Below are 23110 nucleotides of genomic sequence, written 5' to 3' on the forward strand. Positions count from 1 at the left end.
AAGAAACTTGGACACAAAATCCAAACACACTGTACATGCTTTTGCCGAAACCTCGGCATCTTCTCTCTGAAACCTTATCCTCGCTCTCTCTTTTCACGCCATGGCCGCCTTCTCCGTCAACGGCCAGCTTATCCCGGGCACCACAAGCTCTACTTCTATCTGTACCCGTCGGAAGCTCTTATCTCTCCCCTCTTCTCGCCTACCACGTATCTCCTCGCCGTCTCCTCGCGTCCCATCCATAAAATGCAGTAGTAGCCGAGATACAGAAGCCCCTCCAAAGGACCTCCTCCTTAAAAACCTAGCGAAATCTCTCGCCGTAGCCTCTGCCTCCTCCGCTGCGTCCTTCTTCCTTTTCCGAATCTCGAATCTTCCGTCGTCGTTTCTAAGCAGCGGCGAAGGAGGAGGAAGAGGAGGCAATGGAAATTTCGGCGGGGGAGGCGGCGGTGGAGACGGAGATGACGGTGGATTTTTGGGAAAATTGTTATCTCCAGCGCCTGCTGTTGCCGATGAGGAACAGTCACCGGATTGGGATTCTCACGGCTTACCGGCGAACATCGTAGTTCAATTAAACAAGCTAAGTGGGTTCAAGAAGTACAAGGTCTCCGACATTGTCTTCTTTGATCGGAGGAGACAATCCACGATCGGCACTGAGGACTCCTTCTTCGAGATGGTATCAATCCGGCCAGGTGGAGTCTACACCAAAGCTCAATTGCAGAAGGAGCTCGAAACCCTAGCTACCTGCGGTATGTTCGAGAAAGTCGACTTGGAAGGGAAGACCAAGCCCGACGGAACCTTAGGAGTCACTATCTCCTTCGCTGAGAGCACGTGGCAGTCCGCAGATAGGTTCAGGTGTATCAACGTGGGTCTAATGGTTCAGTCAAAGCCAATTGAGATGGATGCAGACATGACGGATAAAGAGAAGCTTGAGTATTACAGGAGCTTGGAGAAGGATTACAAGCGGAGGATGGATAGGGCAAGGCCGTGTTTGTTGCCTGCGCCTGTGTATGGTGAGGTGATGCAGATGTTGAGGGATCAAGGGAAAGTCAGTGCGAGGTTGTTGCAGAAGATTAGGGACCTTGTTCAGAAGTGGTACCAGGATGAAGGGTATGCTTGTGCTCAGGTTGTGAATTTCGGGAATTTGAACACTAAGGAGGTTGTCTGTGAAGTTGTGGAAGGAGACATCACTCAGTTGGTTATTCAGTTTCTAGACAAGCTTGGTAATGTCGTTGAAGGTAACACTCAAGTTCCTATCGTGCGCAGGGAGTTGCCGAAGCAGGTATCTGTCTCAACTCTCACGTGTAAAACTTTAAAGGCAATACGTTGTTTCAGTGTTAACTTGTCCTTTTGGGTTGAACAAAGCTTCCCATTTTGAGACATGTTATGGTTGATCTCATTTGTTATGTTAGTGTTGGTGATAGTATCTATGTTTTGTTGATAGCTTCGCCAAGGCTATGTTTTCAACATTGAAGCTGGGAGACAAGCTCTGAGGAACATCAACTCACTAGGATTGTTCTCTAACATTGAAGTGAATCCACGCCAAGATGAGAAAAACGAAGGGGGCATTATCGTTGAGATCAAACTGAAAGAGCTCGAACAGAAGTCAGCTGAAGTCAGTACTGAATGGAGTATAGTTCCTGGACCTGGAGGCACTCCCACTCTGGTATGAATCCTTCCTTACTGGAATAAGTACAGATTTGATTGGTTTTAATAAAAAATTGTAATTGATTTTACTTTGTTCTTGCTTATATGCATCAGGCTTCATTCCAGCCAGGTGGGTCTGTTACTTTCGAACATCGAAACATCCAGGGTCTTAACAGGTCTCTCATGGGGTCAGTGACCACTAGCAACTTCTTGAATCCTCAGGTACATTTTGGCATGCTTACATATTTGACTAATATCTACCTTAGCTTGTTTTCTTGACACCATATCTATCACTGCTTCTGCGTGCCTGCAGGATGATCTTTCGTTTAAGCTCGATTATGTACATCCATATCTGGACGGTGTTTACAATCCTCGTAACCGTACATTCAAAACGAGCTGCTTCAACAGCCGCAAACTTAGCCCTGTGTTCACTGGAGGACCAGGTGTTGACGAAGTACCACCAATTTGGGTTGATCGAGCTGGAGTGAAAGCTAACATAACTGAGGTAAGCTTGCCAATACTCTGTGGCGTAGTCCTCGTGTTCTGTCCTACAGAATATTGTAAATCAAACATATTCTTTCTTGCAGAACTTCACCCGTCAGAGCAAGTTTACATATGGGCTTGTGATGGAGGAGATAACAACTCGAGATGAAAGCAGCCACATCGCTGCAAATGGTCAGAGACTACTACCTAGTGGAGGAATCAGTGCTGATGGACCTCCGACAACTCTCAGCGGTACCGGTATTGACCGGATGGCCTTTCTACAAGCCAACATCACCCGTGACAACACCAAGTTTGTCAACGGGGCTGTTGTTGGAGAGAGGAACGTGTTCCAGGTAGATCAAGGATTGGGTATTGGAAGCAAATTCCCCTTCTTCAACCGTCACCAATTGACGTTGACAAGATTCATTCAGCTTCAGCAGGTGGAAGAAGGCGCTGGGAAGCCACCGCCACCGGTTCTAGTTCTTCATGGACACTATGGTGGTTGTGTTGGCGATCTTCCAAGCTACGAAGCCTTTGTTCTTGGAGGTCCTTATTCTGTCCGTGGCTACAACATGGGGGAGCTCGGTGCGGCCAGAAACATCCTCGAGGTAAAACAGCAAACACCACGAAACTAAAACACTCGACAAAAACATAAGTCTCTGATTTTGTTTGTTTCATGGATTGCAGCTTGGTGCTGAGATTAGAGTACCTGTGAAGAACACGCATGTGTATGCATTTGCTGAGCATGGGAACGATTTGGGAAGCTCCAAGGACGTGAAAGGGAACCCAACAGCAGTGTATAGGAGAATGGGACAAGGTTCATCATACGGTGTAGGAGTGAAGTTAGGTCTGGTACGAGCTGAGTATGCTGTAGATCACAACAATGGAACTGGTGCTCTGTTTTTCCGGTTTGGAGAGAGGTATTAAGGTAACGAGAAGTAAGTTCGTGTAACTCACTTTAGGCTTTGCCATTTTTCTCTTTAAGGATTTGTTCAAGCCCTCGTGCATTTTTTTTTTCTTTCTTTTGTGGATTCTAAATCTTTTTTTTTTTTGGTTCCCTTTCAAATAATTGTTTAATGTTAAGAGTTTTACTTGTGTTGTTAAGTTATGCTGAGAAGTTTCTTCATCCTTTTACTTGCAAGTGAGGGAATACGTTGAGCTTCTTAATATTAATTTTTGAGAAGAAAATTTTATAATTTGATTATAAGTTTAATCCGCGCTTTACTTTTCTAGTAGTTGACAAATGAGAATCTATATGGGTAGTATATCACGTCTGCTTGGCTTTATCTTATAAAATTACCAGCAGGAGATGGTGGGTCATAGAATAGTAGGAGGCAACAAAATTTGATCAAGTGTCAATACAAACATCCACAAAGTCGGCTTCATGGCTAGCAAGGTTGACCACAAAAGAAACAAAGAATATCTTATTTGGAGATCTTTCAATTCGATTTGAGATGGTTGATGCGATCACTGGATTCATTGTCGGAAAGATGGGCGACTATCTCATCAAAGAAGCGTCGATGTTGATGACAGTCAAAGATGATCTTGAAGAGCTGAAGACGGAGTTGACTTGCATCCACTGTTATCTCAAGGATGTCGAAGCACGAGAGAGAGAAGATGAGGTCTCAAAAGAGTGGACTAAAATGGTTTTAGATATCGCTTATGATGTAGAAGATGTTTTGGACACTTATTTTCTAAAATTCAAAGAAAGATCACAGAGGTGAGGTTTGATGAGACTGGCCAACAAAATAGGCGAGAAAAAAGATGCGTACAATATAGGTGACGATATCAGATCCCTCGAGAGAAGAATTCTCGATATCACTCGTAAGCGTGAGACTTACGGCATAGGAAGATTCAAAGAGCTTGGAGGAGACATGGCAACAAGTTCGAGGGTGAGGCAGCTTTCGACCTGTTGATCAGGAAGAGCTTGTCGTTGGTTTTGAAGATGATTTTAAGCTTCTTTTGGCAAAGCTTCTTGATTATGAGGGTGATGGGGGGCAAGCGATATATTATCTCGATATTTGGCATGGGAGGTCTCGGGAAGACTGCTCTTGCTAGGAAGCTCTACAACTTGGGGGATGTAAAGAGAAGATTTGAGTATCATCGCGCCTGGACCTATGTCTCTCAAGATTATAATACACGAGATATGCTTTTAAGAATCATAAGATCTCTAGGAGTTGCTTCTGGGGAAGAGCTTGAAAGGATCAAGATGTTTACAGAGGAGGAGGAGCTAGAAGCTTACCTTCATGATCTTCTAGACGGAAGAAGGTACTTGGTGGTGGTAGATGATATATGGAAGCAGGACGCGTGGGAGAGCCTTACCGTGCAATCATGGAGGAAGTAGAGTCATCATCACTACGTGCATCAAAGCTGTGGCTGAAGGCGTGGATGGGAGAGTCCATGTTCATAAGTTAAGGTTTTTGACGTTTGAAGAATGCTGGAAACCGTTTGATCTGAAAGCATTCATGAATATGCAATGGGTCGTCGATGAGGATCTGCATAGAATTGGCAAAGAAATGGTTCAAAAATGCGATGGTTTACCTCTTGCTATAGTCGTTCTTGCTGGGCTATTGTCTAAGAAGAGGCCAAACGAGTGGCATGAGGTGTGTGCCAGTGTCTGGCGATTCCTAAAGGATGACTCTATTCACATATCCACTATATTTGATTTTAGTTTCAACGAGCTGCATCATGAGTTGAGACTCTGCTTTCTTTATCTTTGCGTCTTCCCTGAGGACTATGAGATTGATGTGGAGAAATTAATACACTTACTTGTCGCTGAAGGGTTTATACAAGAGGATGGAGAAATGATGATGGAAGACGTGGCTCGGCATTACATGGAAGAGCTGATAGACAGAAGCTTAGTGGAAGCAGTGAGGAGAGCAAGAGGAAAAGTGGTGTTTTGTAGAATCCATGATCTTCTTAGAGACGTGGCTATCAAGAAAGCAAAAGAGATCAACTTTGTAAATGTTGTTTATAACGAGCATCATTCTTCAACTACTTGCAGAAGAGAAGTGGTTCACCATCTTATGGACAACAACTACTTGTGTGACAGACGTGTGAACAAACGGATGCGGTCCTTCTTGTTCATTGGAGAGCAGAAGAGAATGCTGGGAAGTTATGTTAAGACCACAAACTTGAAACTGAAGCTACTTAGAGTGCTTAATCTCGGAGGGCTTCTGTTTGATTGTGAAGGATACATCCCCTTTATGAGTTTACCAGATGTGATATGCGAGTTAATACACTTGAGGTATCTTGGTGTAGCTGATACTGGTCTTAGACATTTACCATCTTTGATCTCCAACTTGCAGTTTCTACAGACACTAGATGCATCAGGCAACCGGTTTGAGGGAATGACTGATCTACGTAAGCTCACGTCAGTAAGGCACCTCATGGGAAGATTACTAATAGGAGATGTGGTTAACCTTCAGACTTTAAGGTCTATCTGCTCCTATAGCTGGAGTAAACTACAACATAAGTCACTCAAAAACCTTCGAGACTTGGAGATATATGATTCCGGGTATGTAGAGCTGAGAAGAGTTCGTTTGGACTTAGAGTTACTTCTCTATACTGAAAAATCTTCGTGCCTTAACTCTGAGAGTACCGACCTTCAGAATATCATCGATTCATCAGAAGCAGTTGTGTTCTTTCCCAGTCTTGAGTCAGTAACATTTTCCGGAACAAATCTCGAGGAAGACCCAATGCCTGCTTTGCCCAGACTGGAAGATTGTGATTGCTCGGGAGTAAAGATGAGCATCAGTGCACAAGGTTTTGCTCGGCTGAGGAAGCTTGCATTGTTCAGGGTAGGATTAGATGCATTGTGGATAGAAGAAGCAGCCATGCCTAGTTTGGTCCATCTGAATCTGATCAACAGATTACGACCAAGAATGAAGCTGATGATTCCGGATCGATTCTTGGCACTTGTTCGAGGCTACTAGATTATAAGCTTATGATTCCATATCTAACTTTTAGGCCCTGCTACATAATTTCAAGAATGTGATGAGCTTTTGGAAGAAGAAAAAACTACTCATGGGGTTGAATCACTACCACGCACACACACGTCATGTCATCACACTAGGCTAGAATATCATGGTTTCTTCTTAAAAGAAAATGTAATTACAATAGCTTTTCTGAAGAAAAATTGCACTGTAACCATCAAATAATTGCTTAATGTTATTGTTCTGCTTGAGCTGTTTGAGTTGTGCTGAGAATCGGGAAAGAGTTTTCTTCTTTGAGATCCCCTAAACTTTTTGTTGTATTTTTTAAATATCAAAAATGTGAGCCAAAAGTTTGAGACGTATTTTATTTGACACAACATTTTTCTAATTGTCAAACATTTTTTTTTTCTGGTAAACTTCTAATTGTCAAACTTTGGGGATTAAATACGACATTTCAGAATAAATACGACTAGTTCCAACATATATTGCAAAACTGAAACTTTCACGAAAAATCGTAAGAAAGGTTGACATATGTGCATTTATATTGGTCTCACGTCTATTTAGGGCTGTTCAATATGGTAAAACCGAACCGAACCGAACCGAAATAGACAATATGGTTTGGTTTTGGTATATACGATATAAACCGAATGAATATAATTTTATAAAAACCGTAGGATTTCGATATGGTTTGGTATATAACCAATTAAACCGAATAAACCGAACAAAACCGATTAAAAGTAGAAACATGTAAATATGTATCTATTTTATAACAATACATGAAAATCTATTTGTTATATAAGTTAAATTTGTGTTAATAACTATTACCATAATGTTATAGTAATAAAGAACCTTATATAATTTGTAAAACACTTGAATACATCGCAATTCAGACATCTTATTTTCTAAGTCTTTTTTTTTTATCTTTTTGCTTTATTTTAGTATTCACTAAATTAATATGAAGATGATAAATTTGATGAAAAATAATTAATGGAAAATTTTCACAACTTTTTTTCTTATCTATAAACAAACAGAGTTTCGTGTTCAATCGAAAAAGCATGACTTTAATGAACACTAAATATGGAAGAGTGGAAAAACTTTTCTTTCGTGTTTCTGTTTTGTTTCATATTTTTATTTTCAAAATTTCAGGCTCTGATTTTAATTATAGATTTGATGATTTTATTTGATGGTAGAAGCATTTTTATGTTTTTGTTCATTTATTTGAACATGTAATATATTTTTAATAAATGACTGTGTTGACAATATGACTTTAAAATTCATTTTATATGATCTCAAACTAAATAATTATGTTTTTTGGTATAAAACCGAGTAAAGCGAAAACCGACGGTATATAAACCGAACCGAACCGAAGTAAATATGGATTTAGAATGGTAGTTATATTTTACTAACCGAAATACCAAAAACCGAAAAAAATCGAACCTAAACCGAACCGATATCCGAATTGAACATCCCTACGTCTAATTCTAACTTTAAAATATATATATATATATTGTTAGAAACAGGGCATAATAATGCCTCTAAAAGATTACGAGGGGATTAAATTTGATCAAGTGCTAAAAACAAACATCAGCAAAGTCAAGTGTCACAAGAGATTAAACATATCTTCATCAATCTTGTTTATATTTTCTTTGTATTTCAACTCCATCTTGTTGAGATGGTAGATGCCATAACAGGTTTTGTGGTGGGAAAGATGGGTAACTATCTAATCGAAGAAGCGTCCATTTTGATGGGAATCAAAGACGAACTAGAAGAGCTGAAGGCGGAGTTGACCTGCATCCGAGGCTATCTAAAAGATGTTGAAGCTCGAGAAAGAGAAGATGAAGTTTCAAAAGAATGGACAAAACTGGTTTTAGACATAGCTTATGATGTCGAAGATGTTCTGGACAGCTATAACCTGAAAGTAGAACTAAGATCACAAAGGCAAGGCTTGATAAGATTGACCAACAAAATAGGAGAGAAGATTGATGCGTACAATATAGTTAGTGATATCAAAACCCTGAAGAGAGAAGAGTCTTGGATGTTACTCGCAAGAGGGAGACTTGTGGGATAGGCAACTTCAATGAGTCTCGAACAGGAGAAGGTACTTCAACTTTTCTCACCATGAGGCAGCTTCGACGTGCTCGATCCGTTGATCAGGAAGCGCTTGTCGTTGGTTTGGAAGATGATTTTAAGTTTCTCTTGGCAAAGCTTCTTGAAGATAATGGGGATCAGAATAGATATATGATCTCCATATTTGGCATGGGAGGTCTTGGAAAGACTGCTCTAGCCAGAAAGCTTTACAACGCTGACAATGTGAAGACAAGTTTTTCTTACCGCGCGTGGACCTCTGTTTCCCAAGTATATAAGACTAGAGAGATGCTTCTGAGAATCATAAGATCTTTAGGAGTGGCTTCTGGTGAAGAGATGGAAAAGATCAAGATTGTTGCGGGGGAGGAGTTAGAAGTTTACCTTCACGGTCTTTTACAAGGGAAAAGATATCTGGTGGTAGTAGATGATATTTGGGAGAGAGAAGCGTGGGAGAGCTTGAAGAGAGCGCTACCTAGCAACCATAAAGGAAATAGAGTTATCATTAGTCATTACCACGCGTATCAAAGCTGTTGCTGAAGGCGTGGACCAGAGAGTCTATGCCCATGAGCTAAGATTCTTGACATTTAATGAAAGCTGGGAATTGTTTGAGCAGAAAGCATTCAGGAATATGCAACGGGTCGATGAAGATCTTCAGAAAGTCGGAAAACAAAATGATTAAGAAATGCCACGGATTACCACTTGCTATAGTTGTTCTTGCTGGCCTTATGTCTAGGAAGAGGCCAAACGAGTGGAATGATGTGTGTGCTAGTTTCTGGAGACGCCTAAAGGATGACTCCATCCGCGTCTCTACTGTGTTTGACCTAAGTTTCAAGGAGCTGCGACACGAGTTGAAACTCTGCTTTCTTTACCTTAGCGTCTTCCCAGAGGACTATGAGATCGATGTAGAGAAGTTGATACACTTACTTGTACCAGAAGGGTTTGTACAAGAGGATGGAGAGATGATGATGGAAGATGTGGCTCGGTATTATATCGAAGAGCTGATAGACAGAAGCCTAGTGGAGGCAGTAAGAACAGAAAGAGGAAAAGTGAAGTCTTGTAGAATCCATGATCTTCTGAGAGACGTGGCTATCAAGAAAGCCAATGAGGTCAACTTTGTACATATTTATAACGACCAACTGTCGTCTACTACTTGTAGAAGGGAAGTCGTTCACCATCATATGGACCCTTACTCGTGCGACAGACGTGTGAACAAAAGGATGCGATCCTTCTTGTTCTTCGGAGAAAGAAACAGAACACTATGGGGTTCTGTCAAACCCATTACCTTGAAACTAGAGCTGCTTCGAGTGCTTCATCTCGAAGGGCTTCATTTACCAGATGTTATCGGAGAGTTAATCCACTTGAGATACCTTGGGATCGCAGATACTTTTATCAGTAATTTACCAGTATTTATCTCCAACTTGCGGTTTCTACAAACTCTCGACGCATCGGGAAATGACTCCTTCAGGAAAGTCACTGATCTCCGTAGGCTCACATCACTGAGGCATCTCATGGGAAGATTCGTTGGAGATTTGCTAATTGGCGATGCAGTTAACCTTCATACATTGAGGTCTATCTCTTCCTACAGCTGGATCAAACTGAAACAAGAGTTGCTCACAAATCTTCGGGAGTTGGAGATCTACGACTCCGTGTGGGTGGATAAGATAAGAGTTCCTTTGGACTTGTCTTCCTTCTCTAAATTAACAAAAATTCGTGTCTTAACGCTGAAGGTACCCACCTTCGAGTCAGAGAAAAAGACAAAAATAGCACTAAATCAAGTTTTTGTTCCCAAACTAATACTCAAGGTCAAAAGTCACAAAAATAGCACTTAATGTTTTATCAAAAGTCACAAACTTAGGGTTTAGAGTTAAAGGGTAGGGTTTAAGATTTAGGGTTCAGGGTTTAGGGTTTAGAGTTTAGGGTTTAGGGTTTAAAGTTTAGGGTTTAGGGTTTAGGATTTAGGGTTTAGGGTTTAGGGTTTAGAGTTTAAGGTTTAGGGTCTAGAGTTGAGAAATGAGGTTTTGGGGATAAGATTTCAAATTTTGAAAAATAAAAAAATTAAAATTTTCAAAGGATAAACTTAGAAATGTGCTATTTTGGTCATTTTAGTTTTGGAGTGCTATTTTTATGTTATAAACTTAGAAATGTGCTATTTTGGAGATTTGCCCTTCAAGTTATTGTAACGACCTTGACCCAATGTGGGAAAGTCCATTTGTTTTTATTAATTAAAACCCAAAACCTTCTTTTTATTTTGTTCCACATTGGAAGTTTAGAAAACCTAGCTCCCTTCCCTTCTCTTATATAATAAACTCCACCATTTCTCCTTATTCTCATCAAGTCAAAGTATTTCTTTGTGTGTGACGAGTTGTTGTTGAATTATTCGACGATCAGTCACTAGTGAATTTTCCGGTGAGATTTTCGGGTGAGCTTCCGGCGAGATTTCTGGGCGAGCTTCCGGCGGGATTTCTGGACGAGCTTCCGGCGGATTTTTCTAGTAAGTTTGTCGCCTCCTTACTTCTAGTTACAAAAATCTATTTTAGAAAGGTTGTTATTTTAGGAAAGTTTCTACTTTAGGAAAGTTTCTATTTTAGGAAAATTTCCATTTTAGGAAATGTTTCATTTTAGGAAAAGTTCCATTTTAGGAAACTTTATTTTTGGAGAATCTGAGCCTAAGTCGTTGATTGTCGTGTTGCAGTTGACCTCAGTTGACCGCATCTTCCGTTGTTTATTTCCTGCCAGTGGCTAAGGTGAGGGTCTATTCCGTAAATCCTGTACCAGTGTAGAATTCTCTCTATCATAGTTAAGATTTTGAATCATGATCCGTCTGTTTGAATTGAGTCTGTTTGAGTCTTGATTGTTAGTTAGTTCATTCATTGTAAACTGGAACTAGGGGTCTAGAGGATTCAACCGTTGATTTGATTGTGTGATGTTAAGATATGCGATATATATATGTAAGTATACATAGTTATGAGTAGGGACTATGTGAGTGGGCGGGGGTCCAGAGATGTCTGGACTAGTGACGCAGCTTTGGTGGGCGGGCGCTCAGAGACGTCTGGGCTAGCGACGCAGATTGTGTGGGGTGTGGGTGCAGAGACGTTTGCATTCGACGCAGCTTTGGAGGGCGGGGGTACAGAGACAGACTGTACTAGCGACGCAGTATATGTATATATATATATATATATATATATATATATATATATCCGTATGAGGAGATGCGGGGTGTGTGGACTAGCTATATGCTATCATCGCATTGTTTGTGTTGTGTGATGCTTTAGGCATCTTGTTTGTTCATGTTAGAGCTAAACTTCCATAGTGGAAGTTCTATTTACTCAAGTCAGTGGTTTGCGTGTTTAGCATCCCATACCTCACGGAGTAACTTCCCTGTTGCTCACCCCTCTTTCTTCCCTTGCACGTGAGCTTGATGAGTAGTTGGATATCTGGACGGTTTGGTGTTTTTGGGATCATTGCATTTTATTTCGATTTTAATTAACTTTTCGATTTAAGGTACTTGGTTTTTAAATTATAAACTCGTTTTTATTTGGAAATTATTTGATTAAAAGGTTTGACATTTTATTTGATTTTATAAATCGGTTTAATTCGATATTTTACCGTAAGTAACACGCCGTTCTCCATATAGGAGGTGACGAGTGTTACAATTTGGTATCAGAGCGGGGTTCCGTCCCGGCTTTGACCCGGGACGGCGATTTATGGGACTCGGATTTCAGCGGTTTTCAATGTTTGTTGGGGATTGGGAATTTCAAAATAAAAGTGACACCCTTCTGTCCAGAATCATTTGTTTAGTAGTTAGCGTTTCTGACTTTTTCTTTTGGTGTGGATGAAAATTAAGTTTCTGTTTGTTTCCTTTTGTTTTCATCTCGTGTTCTTCTCTCCTTCGTATTCGTTGAAGTTTTTCTCGGGTTCCGTCTTGGAATTCGGGACGAATTCCGATTAAGTGGGGAAGAATTGTAACAACCGTGACCCAATGTGGGAAAGCCCATTTGTTTTTATTAATTAAAACCCAAAACCCTTCTTTTTATTTTGTCCCACATTGGAAGTTTAGAAAACCTACCTCCCTTCCCTTCTCTTATATAATAAACTCCACCCTTTCTCCTTATTCTCATCAAGTCAAAGTATTTCTTTGTGTGTGACGAGTTGTTGTTGAATTATTCGACGACCAGTCACTAGTGAATTTTCCGGTGGGATTTCCGGGTGAGCTTCCGGCGAGATTTCTGGGCGAGCTTCCGGCGGGATTTCTGGACGAGCTTCCGGCGGATTTTTCTAGTAAGTTTGTCGCCTCCTTACTTCTAGTTACAGAAATCTATTTTAGAAAGGTTGTTATTTTAGGAAAGTTTCTACTTTAGGAAAGTTTCTATTTTAGGAAAGTTTCTATTTTAGGAAAGTTTCTATTTTAGGAAATGTTCCATTTTAGGAAAAGTTCCATTTTAGGAAACTTTATTTTTGGAGAATCTGAGCCTAAGTCGTTGATTGTTGTGTTGCAGTTGACCTCAGTTGACCGCATCTTCCGTTGTTTATTTCCTCACAGTGGCTAAGGTGAGGGTCTATTCCGTAAATCCTGTACCAGTGTAGAATTCTCTCTATCGTAGTTTAGATTTCGAATCATGATCCGTCTGTTTGAATTGAGTCTGTTTGAGTCTTGATTGTTAGTTAGTTCATTCATTGTAAACTGGAACTAGGGGTTTAGAGGATTCAACCGTTGATTTGATTGTGTGATGTTAAGATATGCGATATATATATGTAAGTATACATAGTTATGAGTAGGGACTATGTGAGTGGGCGGGGGTCCAGAGATGTCTAGACTAGCGACACAGCTTTGGTGGGCGGAGGCTCAGAGACGTCTGGGCTAGCGACGCAGATTGTGTGGGGCGTGGGTGCAGAGACGTTTGCATTCGACGCAGCTTTGGAGGGCGGGGGTACAGAGACATACTGTACTAGCGACGCAGCGTATGTATATATATATATCCGTATGAGGAGATGCGGGGTGTGTGGACTAGCTATATGCTATCATCGCATTGTTTGTGTTGTGTGATGCTTTAGGCATCTTGTTTGTTCATGTTAGAGCTAAACTTCCATAGTGGGAGTTCTATTTACTCAAGTCAGTGGTTTGCGTGTTTAGCATCCCATACCTCACGGAGTAACTCTCCTGTTGCTCACCCCTCTTTCTTCCCTTGCAGGTGAGCTTGATGAGTAGTTGGATATCTGGACGGTTTGGTGTCTTTGGGATCATTGCATTTTATTTTGATTTTAATTAACTTTTCGATTTAAGGTACTTGGTTTTTAAATTATAAACTCGTTTTTATTTGGAAATTATTTGATTAAAAGGTTTGACATTTTATTTGATTTTATAAATCGGTTTAATTCGATATTTTACCGTAAGTAACACGCCGTTCTCCATATAGGAGGTGACGGGTGTTACAGTTATCGTCTGAATCAGAGGAAACAGTTCGGATCAAAACCCTAGTTAAGCTGACACTGCGTTGCGACATAAGGAGACTTCCCGAAGACATGGATTTTATATTTCCTAGTCTTGAGTCTCTGAAGCTTGTCGGTTTACATCTCGAGAAAGACCCAATGCCTGCGCTAAAGAAATTGCAGAGACTGGAAGATGTTATCTTGGATTCTTGTTGTTTCTCAGGCGAAAAGATGAGGATCAGCGAACAAGGTTTTGGTCGGCTAAGGAAACTTGTGTTTTACTTTGACGGATTAGATGAGTTACAGATAGATGACGAGGCTATGCCCAGTTTAATGGAGCTGAAACTTAGAACCAGAGGACGGCAGATGAAGCTGATGATCCCAGATCGCCTGCGGGCAGTTCTTGATCCTCCGTACATCAAATCATGCATCCCCGAGTGTATAGATGCCAAGAAGATGTGATTAATTGATCCATTTGCAAAATGAAAGATGGACTATAGAATATGGAGCAACGAGTTTTATCTTTGAACTGTATGTGTGTCATTCTAAAGTGTGTGTGTTTATGTATGAGATCATTTGACATCCCAAAATATCAAAAAATAAATAAATAACAAACTCATTTCTTTCTCTCCTATTTCATACTTTCTTTGTTACTTTCTGCACAAGCAATCTCTTCCGTAAATATTTTTGGCTTATTTTTGTACTTTCTTTTCGCAAATTGGAAGAGAAATTTACTAATGAGAAGCTGGTTAGTAAAATTGTATCAGTTTCTTAGTGTTCGATGAAATTCCCTAGAGTGACAATAGACCGGTGGATCGTCATAATTGGAGATTGATGTGTTTCTCAGTGCAGTGTTATTAAACGCCACTTAGGCGACCGTTTAGATGACGCCGGGGTATTATACGGTGGTGAGACACTATTTTATACTGTGCGGTAATTTAGGTAGTTCGTATAAATGCGGGAGCCTACACCTTTTAAGCTGTAACTTAACGCACTCTGTATTTGGTACAGTTTTGGATCTTAACTCTTTAGAAAACTGACGGGATGAGTCAGCTCTACTGGTTAGAGCCTTGGGGGCCAATTGTCATGCTTTCGGGTTCGACGCCAGCCGGAGGCGAACTGCTCATCCCTATCACTAAAGTGGGTACTGGACTTTTGGGCTCAGGGAAAAACCTCCCGGGTGAAACTGGCCCGCTGCCTGACCGGGCCCAGGGAATGTCCCGCGAAGCGGGGAACCCTGGATTATCAAAAAAAAAAAAAAAAAAAAAAAAAAAAAACTCTTTAGAAAACTTATTTCCTAGAGCTTGCCATGGGGAAAGTAAGGAACACATAACAACATCAAAGCAGACTCCAGCTTGATAGTGGGCCATTTTGTCAAGCTACTGTGGTTAGAACTGATCCAACCGAACAATATATTTGTTTTCATGCGAAAATAGGACTTAAATGGAGCTTGTCAGAGTCGTTTAACAACCACCAACGCAGATTACAATTTTGAGGATCTACAAAAAGCGAACCAGACTTGTCAAAAGGATAAGTGCTCGTACTCAGCCACAGTATATCTTAGTTTTCTATGATTTACCTCATGGTGTTGGTGATGGATCTCAAAATCCATTAAAAAAAATTAGAGTTATTCTTGGGTTGACCTCTCTAGGTTTACTAACCAATACGATTTCGTTATTTCACATTCAATATATTTTAAAAAAAGAAACAAAATATTGTCAATTTATATTATGTTTGTAAAATAAAAAGGTAAAAAATAAATAAAAAATAATAGTAATTATAAAAAAAAGAATTCTGCAAAAAAAATTTTAAACGTCGTCAGCAAAATACTAAACCCTAAATCCTAAACCCTTGGGTAAACCCTAAAACTCTTGGATAAATCCTAAACTCTAAATCAAAAACACTAAAACACTAAACCCTAAACCCTAAATCCTAAATCCTAAATCCTAAATCCTAGAGTGTTTTAGTGTTTAGTGTTTTCGATTTAGAGTTTATGATTTAGGGTTTAGAGATTAAAATTTAGGGTTTAGGATTTAGTGTTTTGGTGATGACGTTAAAAATATTTTTTTCTAAAAATATTTTTTTTTTTTAAATATTTTTTGTTCTGTAACTACTACTATTTTTATTTATTTATTTTTTACTTTTTATTTTAAAAACATAATATAACTTGACAATATTTTGTTTTATTTTTTAATAGATATAAAATATGAAATAACAATAGGATGTGAAACTAGAGGTTCATCGTAGGGAGTGAATCTAACAATAAGTGAAAAAATTATGGTTACGGCTTACACTAACGTCTCAAAGAAGTAACTTGTAAAAGAATATATATATATATATATATTGATGATTTGGTATGAAAATGTGTATGTTATTGATCTTATGAGTTTATACAACTGTGTTGAATAAAAGGTATAAGCATACAATTGAGGTTGAGAGTAATTTAAATATAGGCTTCATATGAAGATGTTTGGATCTCCTTCTGATTCTTCTTTGCCGTCCTTGTATAGTTGTTAGGAGGAGAATCGTAATGGTGGTGTGGTCTCCTGCGAGTATCCGGTGTCTTGAAGACCGTTTTTAATGCCTTGAATTTTTTTTATGTTTTAAGTTGACCTAGTTAGCTTGGTGTTGAGCCTACCCCGAACTCGGGATGGGTCTTCATTATTTGTGGGCATGTTGTCATCTTATCGAGCTTTTGGGATAATGGACTAGATTTTTGGACCGGGTTTGGAGTGAGGTGAAATTTCCCTCCAACAATTAACCCCCCCCCCCCCCCCTCCCCTCGGAAGTCTGGCATGTCTCAGGTCGTCAGCTGGGTCGGCTATTAATTCCAACATGGGTGCTTGATTCATGACTGGTGGTTTATGTTTCAAAACCTGGTTTGAGATTTCGGTTTCTCTATTTGATTGATGTAAATCAAGGAATTTGATTTTTCCTCTTTGGAGAGCAAATCACCTTCGTATTGCAATCATTTATTTTTGCAGATTCCGAGTTTTAAGATATAAGCTCTCTATCTTCCCTCGTTGCTCCCCACTCTTGCCATTGGAAAATGTAAAAGGTTATTCTCTCTCTCTCTCTCTCTCTCTCTCTCTCTCTCTCTCTCTCTCTCTCTCTCTCTCTCTCTCTCTCTCTCTCTCTCTCTCTCTCTCTCTCTCTCTCTCTCTCTCTCTCTCTCTCTCTCTCTCTCTCTCTCTCTCTCTCTCTCTCTCTCTCTCTCTCTCTCTCTCTCTCTCTCTCTCTCTCTCTCTCTCTCTCGACTTTTGTATTTCGACTTTTGTATTTCGACTGTCTAATCGTCGTCTGAACTTTACTTATTCATTTTTTTGTTCCTCTCAATTGTTGGTTTTGCGGAACCGTCGTTGGTTTCTTCATTGGGGCTTGGAGTCACGAGTGTTTCATCGTTAGGGTTTTATAGAATAGATTGGATTTTGGTAGTCGAATGCACATTGGTCTTTTAGGCTTATCAGACTTTTGTGGTCTTTGCTGTTTCTTTCTTTGTATCTCTATTTGGTGGGATTTCGTCCTGATATTATATGTTGGGTGGTTTTTCCTTTCGTCGCCCTTTTAGCTGATTTTCTCGTACCTGCATGAAGCAAAGAGTATCATCATGAGACGTTGATAGTGGCATACTTCAAGTGGGAAAGTGTAAAGTGTAAACCAATGTCGGCAATAGCCAATCCCTGGGAAGAGAAATACAATATCAAAGCAAGTCAAAACAGCCTTCGGGTTCAAAACAAAAAATAAAAAGAAACCTGCATTCATATCTGACAAAAGATCGTACAACTTTTGGGTTAATATTCTACTAAAGGTTGTACAACTTCCAGGGTTTAAAACAACAAAGAAGACCTCTCTTCCAAGGCACAAAAATACCTGAGAACCCCTGGGTTCTTAAGGGTAAAATCTATTAACAAAATCTGTTGGCTTCCTAGTTCTAACCACCTAAGACTTGAAAACCTAGTTGAGTCGCAGCTCGATATAACAAAAACAGAAAATTGCCTAAATCGCTCAAAGTGCTAAGTTTGCTGTGAGTAAAGAGTTCTTTCTTGCGCCTCTCGCCTTGGCATCCCTTATATACTCCTCTTAACTGGGTTTTGGTTATCCTTTTATGCCCCTAGGTCGAGTTTATCCTCTCGCGGAAATATTCCATTTTTCTCGATTTTCATGTTATCCCTTGAAACTTGACATTTATCTCCGAACTTAACATTTATATTCTTTCTTTTGAGAATATTCAATAAACCGTCATAGTTACTTTGGGCCGATTCTCGTAAAAGATCGTTAGTGGGCTTTTGCAGCGTTTTGGACCTTTTCGGCCGTATTCAACTAAAACATTTTTGCAATTTTTTTCAGAGAAACCATCTTTTGTACGACGTCGGTTTTACGAAATAGTGGAAACCAATCGTATCGTCTAGATAACAATGGTGCATAGTTAACCATTATCGTTTATACGATGATTCGAATTCATACGTACGAGAAAATAAGTCTTTCTCATTTTTCTCGTAGTTTCAACAGTAACTCCGATCAAGATGAAACTAGAGACAATTTGATCGAGACTCGTCATTGGGCGAGTTGGATTGGTCGTGGTCAATCCGACTAGCCAATGGCAAGTTGGATTGGTCGAGCCAACTCTCCATTGGGCGAGTTGGATGCGGTTCGTCCAACTCGCCATCGGGCTAGTTGGATGTGGTTTATCCGACTTGTTTGATGGCGGGTTGGACAATGCTGGCTTGGTTGTTTCGATGCTCGTAATCGTCTGTTCGAGAGATTGAATGATCCTTTCCAAGAAGCTTGTCGTGTAATACTATTTAAAATATGAAATTTCAGTTTTCTGTACTTTTATTTTCTTTTTAGAAAAGTTTCTCGTGAACTTTCCGACATTGATTTCGTCGTACCCCAACACCAAGAATCACAATGGTCGGACCATATGATATATGGTGTTTTTGACATCATTGTATATATGTTTTCTAATTGGTTTTCAAGTCTTTTTTTGAGTTTTCCTAGTCCTTTTCGAGTCATTACAGGTCGGGAGTAGGTTGCAAAGTCAGAGATAGGCGCATGAAGAAAATATAACATATTTGGAGGATTTTCTACGGTACAGCAAGGCAGAGTAGTCTGACGATTGTTCCCCTCAAGGAACAGTCCGAACAATTGTTCCCGACATTTAAGGAAACAACCAAGTTATTTCGGAAGTTTGACCTAGCCGTCCCACTTCTTCTCTAACCTAATGGCGCCTCCTTATAAAAGCGCCTCTATCATTTATTTTCTTACGCTAGTTTTTGCAAGACAAATTTACTTTGGAATTGCTTTGTAAGGGAGACGGCTCCATCTTTCTCATCCCCGAGAAGATTATCATGAACCCTATTGTTATTTCTATTCTATCGTATCATCTATTCTTCAGAATCGTCTGTGTTTACTTGTGCTATGACTGAGTAGTTCATCTTGTTAGCCTAGGGTTTTAGGGTGTCTAGATCGCAAGCTGAACACAAATAAGTATCATCAATTGTCTTCATTCATTACCAGTAATATTGCTTGCATTAAATTGATCACCTGATGCATGAACTTAAGTAGATCTAATCATTAACCATGCATTAGATTACTTGACACGTTTTGCATGAGCATGACATCCCTAATCAGCGAAAGTAGATATTAGTGTGCCTTGTGAACATATCGGGTCAGCTCTTAAGGTTTATTGTCGCACCTCATCCCAAAGGATAGTTTAGGTGTTGAGGTTGATCGATAAAAGGAACATCTCCACGAGAGTGGATTGATCTATCTAGTTACCCGAGTTCTAGACTCGACCTTAAGGAACTTGTATAGTTGTTTAGCTCGCCCCCTTGTTAACCCGTTGATCACTCAAGGCTAGCTTGCTTATAATCTTGAGAAAACCTTTAAATTGTTTGTTACTTGCGGTCTACGCTTCCAATCAAATCTTAAAATCCACCATTGTTTGAGCTTATAGTTGAACCAATTGAATAAAGTGTAAACTTGTCCTCTGGATTGAATCTAAACATATTACAACAACACTGTTAACTTGACAGTAGCAAAGATTCAATTTCAGTGTATCAAGTTTTGGCGCCGTTGCCGGAGACCAGCTTTTTACCTCTATTTTACGGTTATACATTGTCTAAGACTTCTAACTTGCTTATTCCTTTTTGTTGCAGCTAATGTTCAAGGTGCATGACCAGTAGACATACTCGGAGAAACGCACAAGGAGACCTAGTTACGCTTTTAAATCAGGAACTTGCAAGATTAGAACCAACGAATAGACAACAACCAAGGCCAACTAACACCACAATGGGTGATCACGGCAACCAAGATGATCTTTCTGCTGCTATGGCACTCATGGAGCAGCAGATGCTGCAGATTCAGCAAACCATGCAAGCGCGCGAACAAGCCGCTCAGCAAGCAGCCGAACACGCCGCAGAACAGCAACAACAGTAGGGTGTTCCAATAGGAGAGAGGAACCTTCCGCATAACTTTCCTGCTACTCGCTCTGCCATCAGCCCTCCTCCATGTCATAGACAGGACTTTGAGATCAAACCCGCTTTCATCAACCTAGTGGAGAGGAAGATGTTCAAGTATCCCGGCAGAAATCCTGATGGATCACATCGAGAACTTTGAGAAAGTTTGCGGATTTACTTGTGCGAATGGTGTGTCACCAGACTACATCAAGTGCACATTGTTCCCATTCTCTCTTGATGGGAAGGCCACCAGCTGGTTAGATTCTCTTCCAACCGGCTCTCTCATAACATGGGAGCATGTCCGATTAGCGTTCCTGAGCAACTTCTACACGAAGGTAAAAACTGCAGCCTTGAGGAACAAGATCTCCACATTCAAGCAGATTTCATGGTGATCCCTTATGTGATGCATGGGAGCGTTTCAACAACTACCACAGAGAATGCCCCCATCATGGGTTCGATAACGACTATCTTTTGGGAGTGTTCTATGATGGAGTTAGCTTAGAGGCGCGAAACCAGCTTGACTCATCGAGTAATGGAGATTTAATGACTCGAACGACTGAAGGAGCATTTGCACTATCGAGAACATGGCTTCCCGCTCGACTAATAAGAATCCAGAGACTGACCACTCTCTGAAGGTCAACAGCGTTGACACAACAAAAATAGACGAACTGTTAGCTAAGGTGGATCAGTTGATTATGAGCAATCAGAATCAGGTTTTCATCATGGAGGAGTCATCATCAAAACAGAACGCTAAGGACACTGCACCAGACACAGACAAGCCCGCAGAAGATCAGCAGGAGGTCAGCTATGTCAATGGGCAAGGATGCCTGTTTAACAACTATCAACCGAACCCTAACGTGAAGAACAATCCACATTTGTTCAATCACAACAACTGAGCGGACAACACTGCTGACAAGGCAAAGAATACGGGTTTTCAGAAGTCCTACCCTCAGAATTTTCCAGGACGAACCTTTGTTCTCAGAAACTCATGGAACAAACGCCATAACCTAAAACCGCAGAACAACAAGCAGACTGCTCTGAGCATTACCACTGCTCCGCATGATGAGCTGAAAAGCCTAGCCATGATGCTGCAGCAGCTGCTGCAAGGTAAACATGTTCAAGGCAAGGCACTGAATCAAGTCACTACAGACATCAATGCCAGAATGAATAACATGTTCAACGACATGAGCACCAAGTACGACAATATCGCCAGTCACATGAGGCAGATGGACATTCAGATCGCTCAGATAGCTGAGAGCGTGAGGAGGCAGAATGGTTCTCTTCCTAGGAAAACAAAGACAAACCCTAAGGAGTGTAATGCAGTTGCGTTGAGAAGTGGGAGACAATTCACAGAACCGGCTCCCAAATGCTTAACAGAGGCAGAAAAGGGAAAGCATAAAGAATCGGAACAAACACCGTTGGATGTTCCAATTGCCGAAAATGAAACGGAATAGACTGTTGAGGCTGATCCATTAATTCATGATTCACCTGCTGAACCTATTCCTGTCCGAGAATACATACCAAAGGTACCCTATCTTGTTCCAACAAAGAAGTCCAGAAAAGATCGCGAAGTTACCTCTGATTGATGCGATCCAAATGATCCCATCCATGCGCAGTCTAATGAAGGGTTTGGTCTCAGGAAAAATATCTAGAGACAGCGATGTTATGATGGTATCTAAGGAGTGCAGTGCAGTGCAGTGCAGTGCTTCAGAACAAGCAGATCAACAAATTGTGCGTCCCTGGCATGTTTGTTCTCTCGGTACAAATTGGGCAGACATTATTCGCATGTTCTCTGTGTGGCCTCGGCTCAAGCGTGAATCTCATGTTATATTATGTGGCAAGGAGGCTGGGTTTCACCAATTTTAAAACCACCAGGATATCTTTGGTGTTCGCGGACAGATCAGTCAAGCTACCAGTGGGCGTTTTGGAAGATCTCCATGTCCATATCAGGAATACAATGGTCCCAGCTGATTTTGTAGTTCTGGAGCTTGATGAGGAACCTAAGGATCCGCTGATTCTAGGCCGCCCTTTCTTGCGCACCTCTGGTGCAATCATCGACTTTCGACAAGGGAGGATTGATCTCCACTTGGGAGATATTGTGATGAAGTTCGAGATGAATAAGTTGCTGAAGAAGCCGATGTTGGATGAGCAGACCTTCACAGTGGATGGAGGGGATGACGTTCTGGAGCCTCAAGATGGAATGATTGAGGAGATACTGGCCGACGATCGGCTTGAATTCACCTTAATCAGGGCCGAGTACGAGCATAACGTCATAAGCATTGATGCTGATGCTTACACAAAGATGATGGACTCAGCCAGGAGTATGGAGAGAATGGTGGCTTATCTAAGTCTGGGGGAGCAAGGGAATAGTGAGCCAGACTAATTAGCAGGAACAACTGTTCGACGATCCGTGGTGCGAACTAAGAGCTCCCGAAATTGAGCTCAAATCCCTCCCCACTTGTGGCCGCTATCAAGAAAATATATCTCCATCTTCCCTGGTTTGCTGAAATAGCCAACTTCCTGGTTGCTGAGAAGGAAGCAATGGAGTTTAGTGGAAATGAGAAGAGGAAATTTTTAAGAGAAGCGAGGCACTATTTTTGGGACGAGCCATACTTGTACCGGCAATGCAAGGATGGAATTTTCAGAAGATTTGTTCCAAAAGCTGAAATTCCAAGGATCCTACATCACTGTCATGGCTCCTCTTACGCATGACACTTCCCGACCTTCAAAACCGTCTTCAAAATCCTACAAGAGGGTTTTTGGTGGCCGACGATGTTCCAAGATGCCCACGCTTTCATCTCTAGATGCAACTCATGCCAACGAAAAGGGAACATCAGCAAGAGGAACGAGATACCTCATAACTTCATACTGGAAGTTGAGGTGTTCGATTGTTGGGAAATAGACTTCATGGGACGTTCTCACCTTCCTTCAAGAACGAGTACATACTAGTAGCAGTGGACTACTTGTCCACATGGGTGGAGGCGATTGCTAGACGAACCAATGATGCTCTAGTGGTGACCAAGATGTTCAAGTTGATCATATTCCCTATGTTTGGAGTACCTAAAGTGGTCATTAGCGATG

The 23110-nt window shown here is 40.7% G+C and overlaps 1 protein-coding gene, 1 non-coding gene and 2 pseudogenes across 2 annotated transcripts; 3 read left to right on the forward strand and 1 right to left on the reverse strand.

The window, feature by feature from the left end:
• LOC106376456 (protein TOC75-3, chloroplastic) lies at positions 1–3258 on the forward strand. The gene is made up of 6 exons (XM_048745988.1): positions 1–1276; positions 1439–1660; positions 1756–1863; positions 1955–2146; positions 2229–2732; positions 2812–3258. Exons 1-6 carry the CDS (start codon positions 101–103, stop codon positions 3049–3051), a joined length of 2442 nt encoding a protein of 813 aa, XP_048601945.1. The 5' UTR covers positions 1–100; the 3' UTR covers positions 3052–3258.
• A 224-nt stretch (positions 3259–3482) lies between these two features.
• LOC106376455 lies at positions 3483–6314 on the forward strand (annotated as a pseudogene).
• Positions 6315–7332: 1018 nt separating this feature from the next.
• On the forward strand, positions 7333–9973 carry LOC106373480 (annotated as a pseudogene).
• A 10402-nt stretch (positions 9974–20375) lies between these two features.
• Positions 20376–20484, reverse strand: LOC125581111. Its single transcript, XR_007318822.1, has one exon. It is a non-coding gene; the product is annotated as a small nucleolar RNA R71 (small nucleolar RNA).
• Positions 20485–23110: the final 2626 nt, after the last annotated feature.

The sequence above is a fragment of the Brassica napus genome, chromosome C1, assembly GCF_020379485.1.
Source record: "Brassica napus cultivar Da-Ae chromosome C1, Da-Ae, whole genome shotgun sequence".
Lineage (NCBI taxonomy): Eukaryota > Viridiplantae > Streptophyta > Magnoliopsida > Brassicales > Brassicaceae > Brassica > Brassica napus.

Excerpts from the sequence above, each read along its gene's own strand:
- LOC106376456 (XM_048745988.1), top strand. The coding sequence starts at position 101 with ATGGCCGCCTTCTCCGTCAACGGCCAGCTTATCCCGGGCACCACAAGC. Across the intron at positions 1,661-1,755 it reads CTGGAGGCACTCCCACTCTG|GCTTCATTCCAGCCAGGTGG; the intron begins GTATGAATCCTT and ends TATATGCATCAG. Across the intron at positions 1,864-1,954 it reads GCAACTTCTTGAATCCTCAG|GATGATCTTTCGTTTAAGCT; the intron begins GTACATTTTGGC and ends GCGTGCCTGCAG.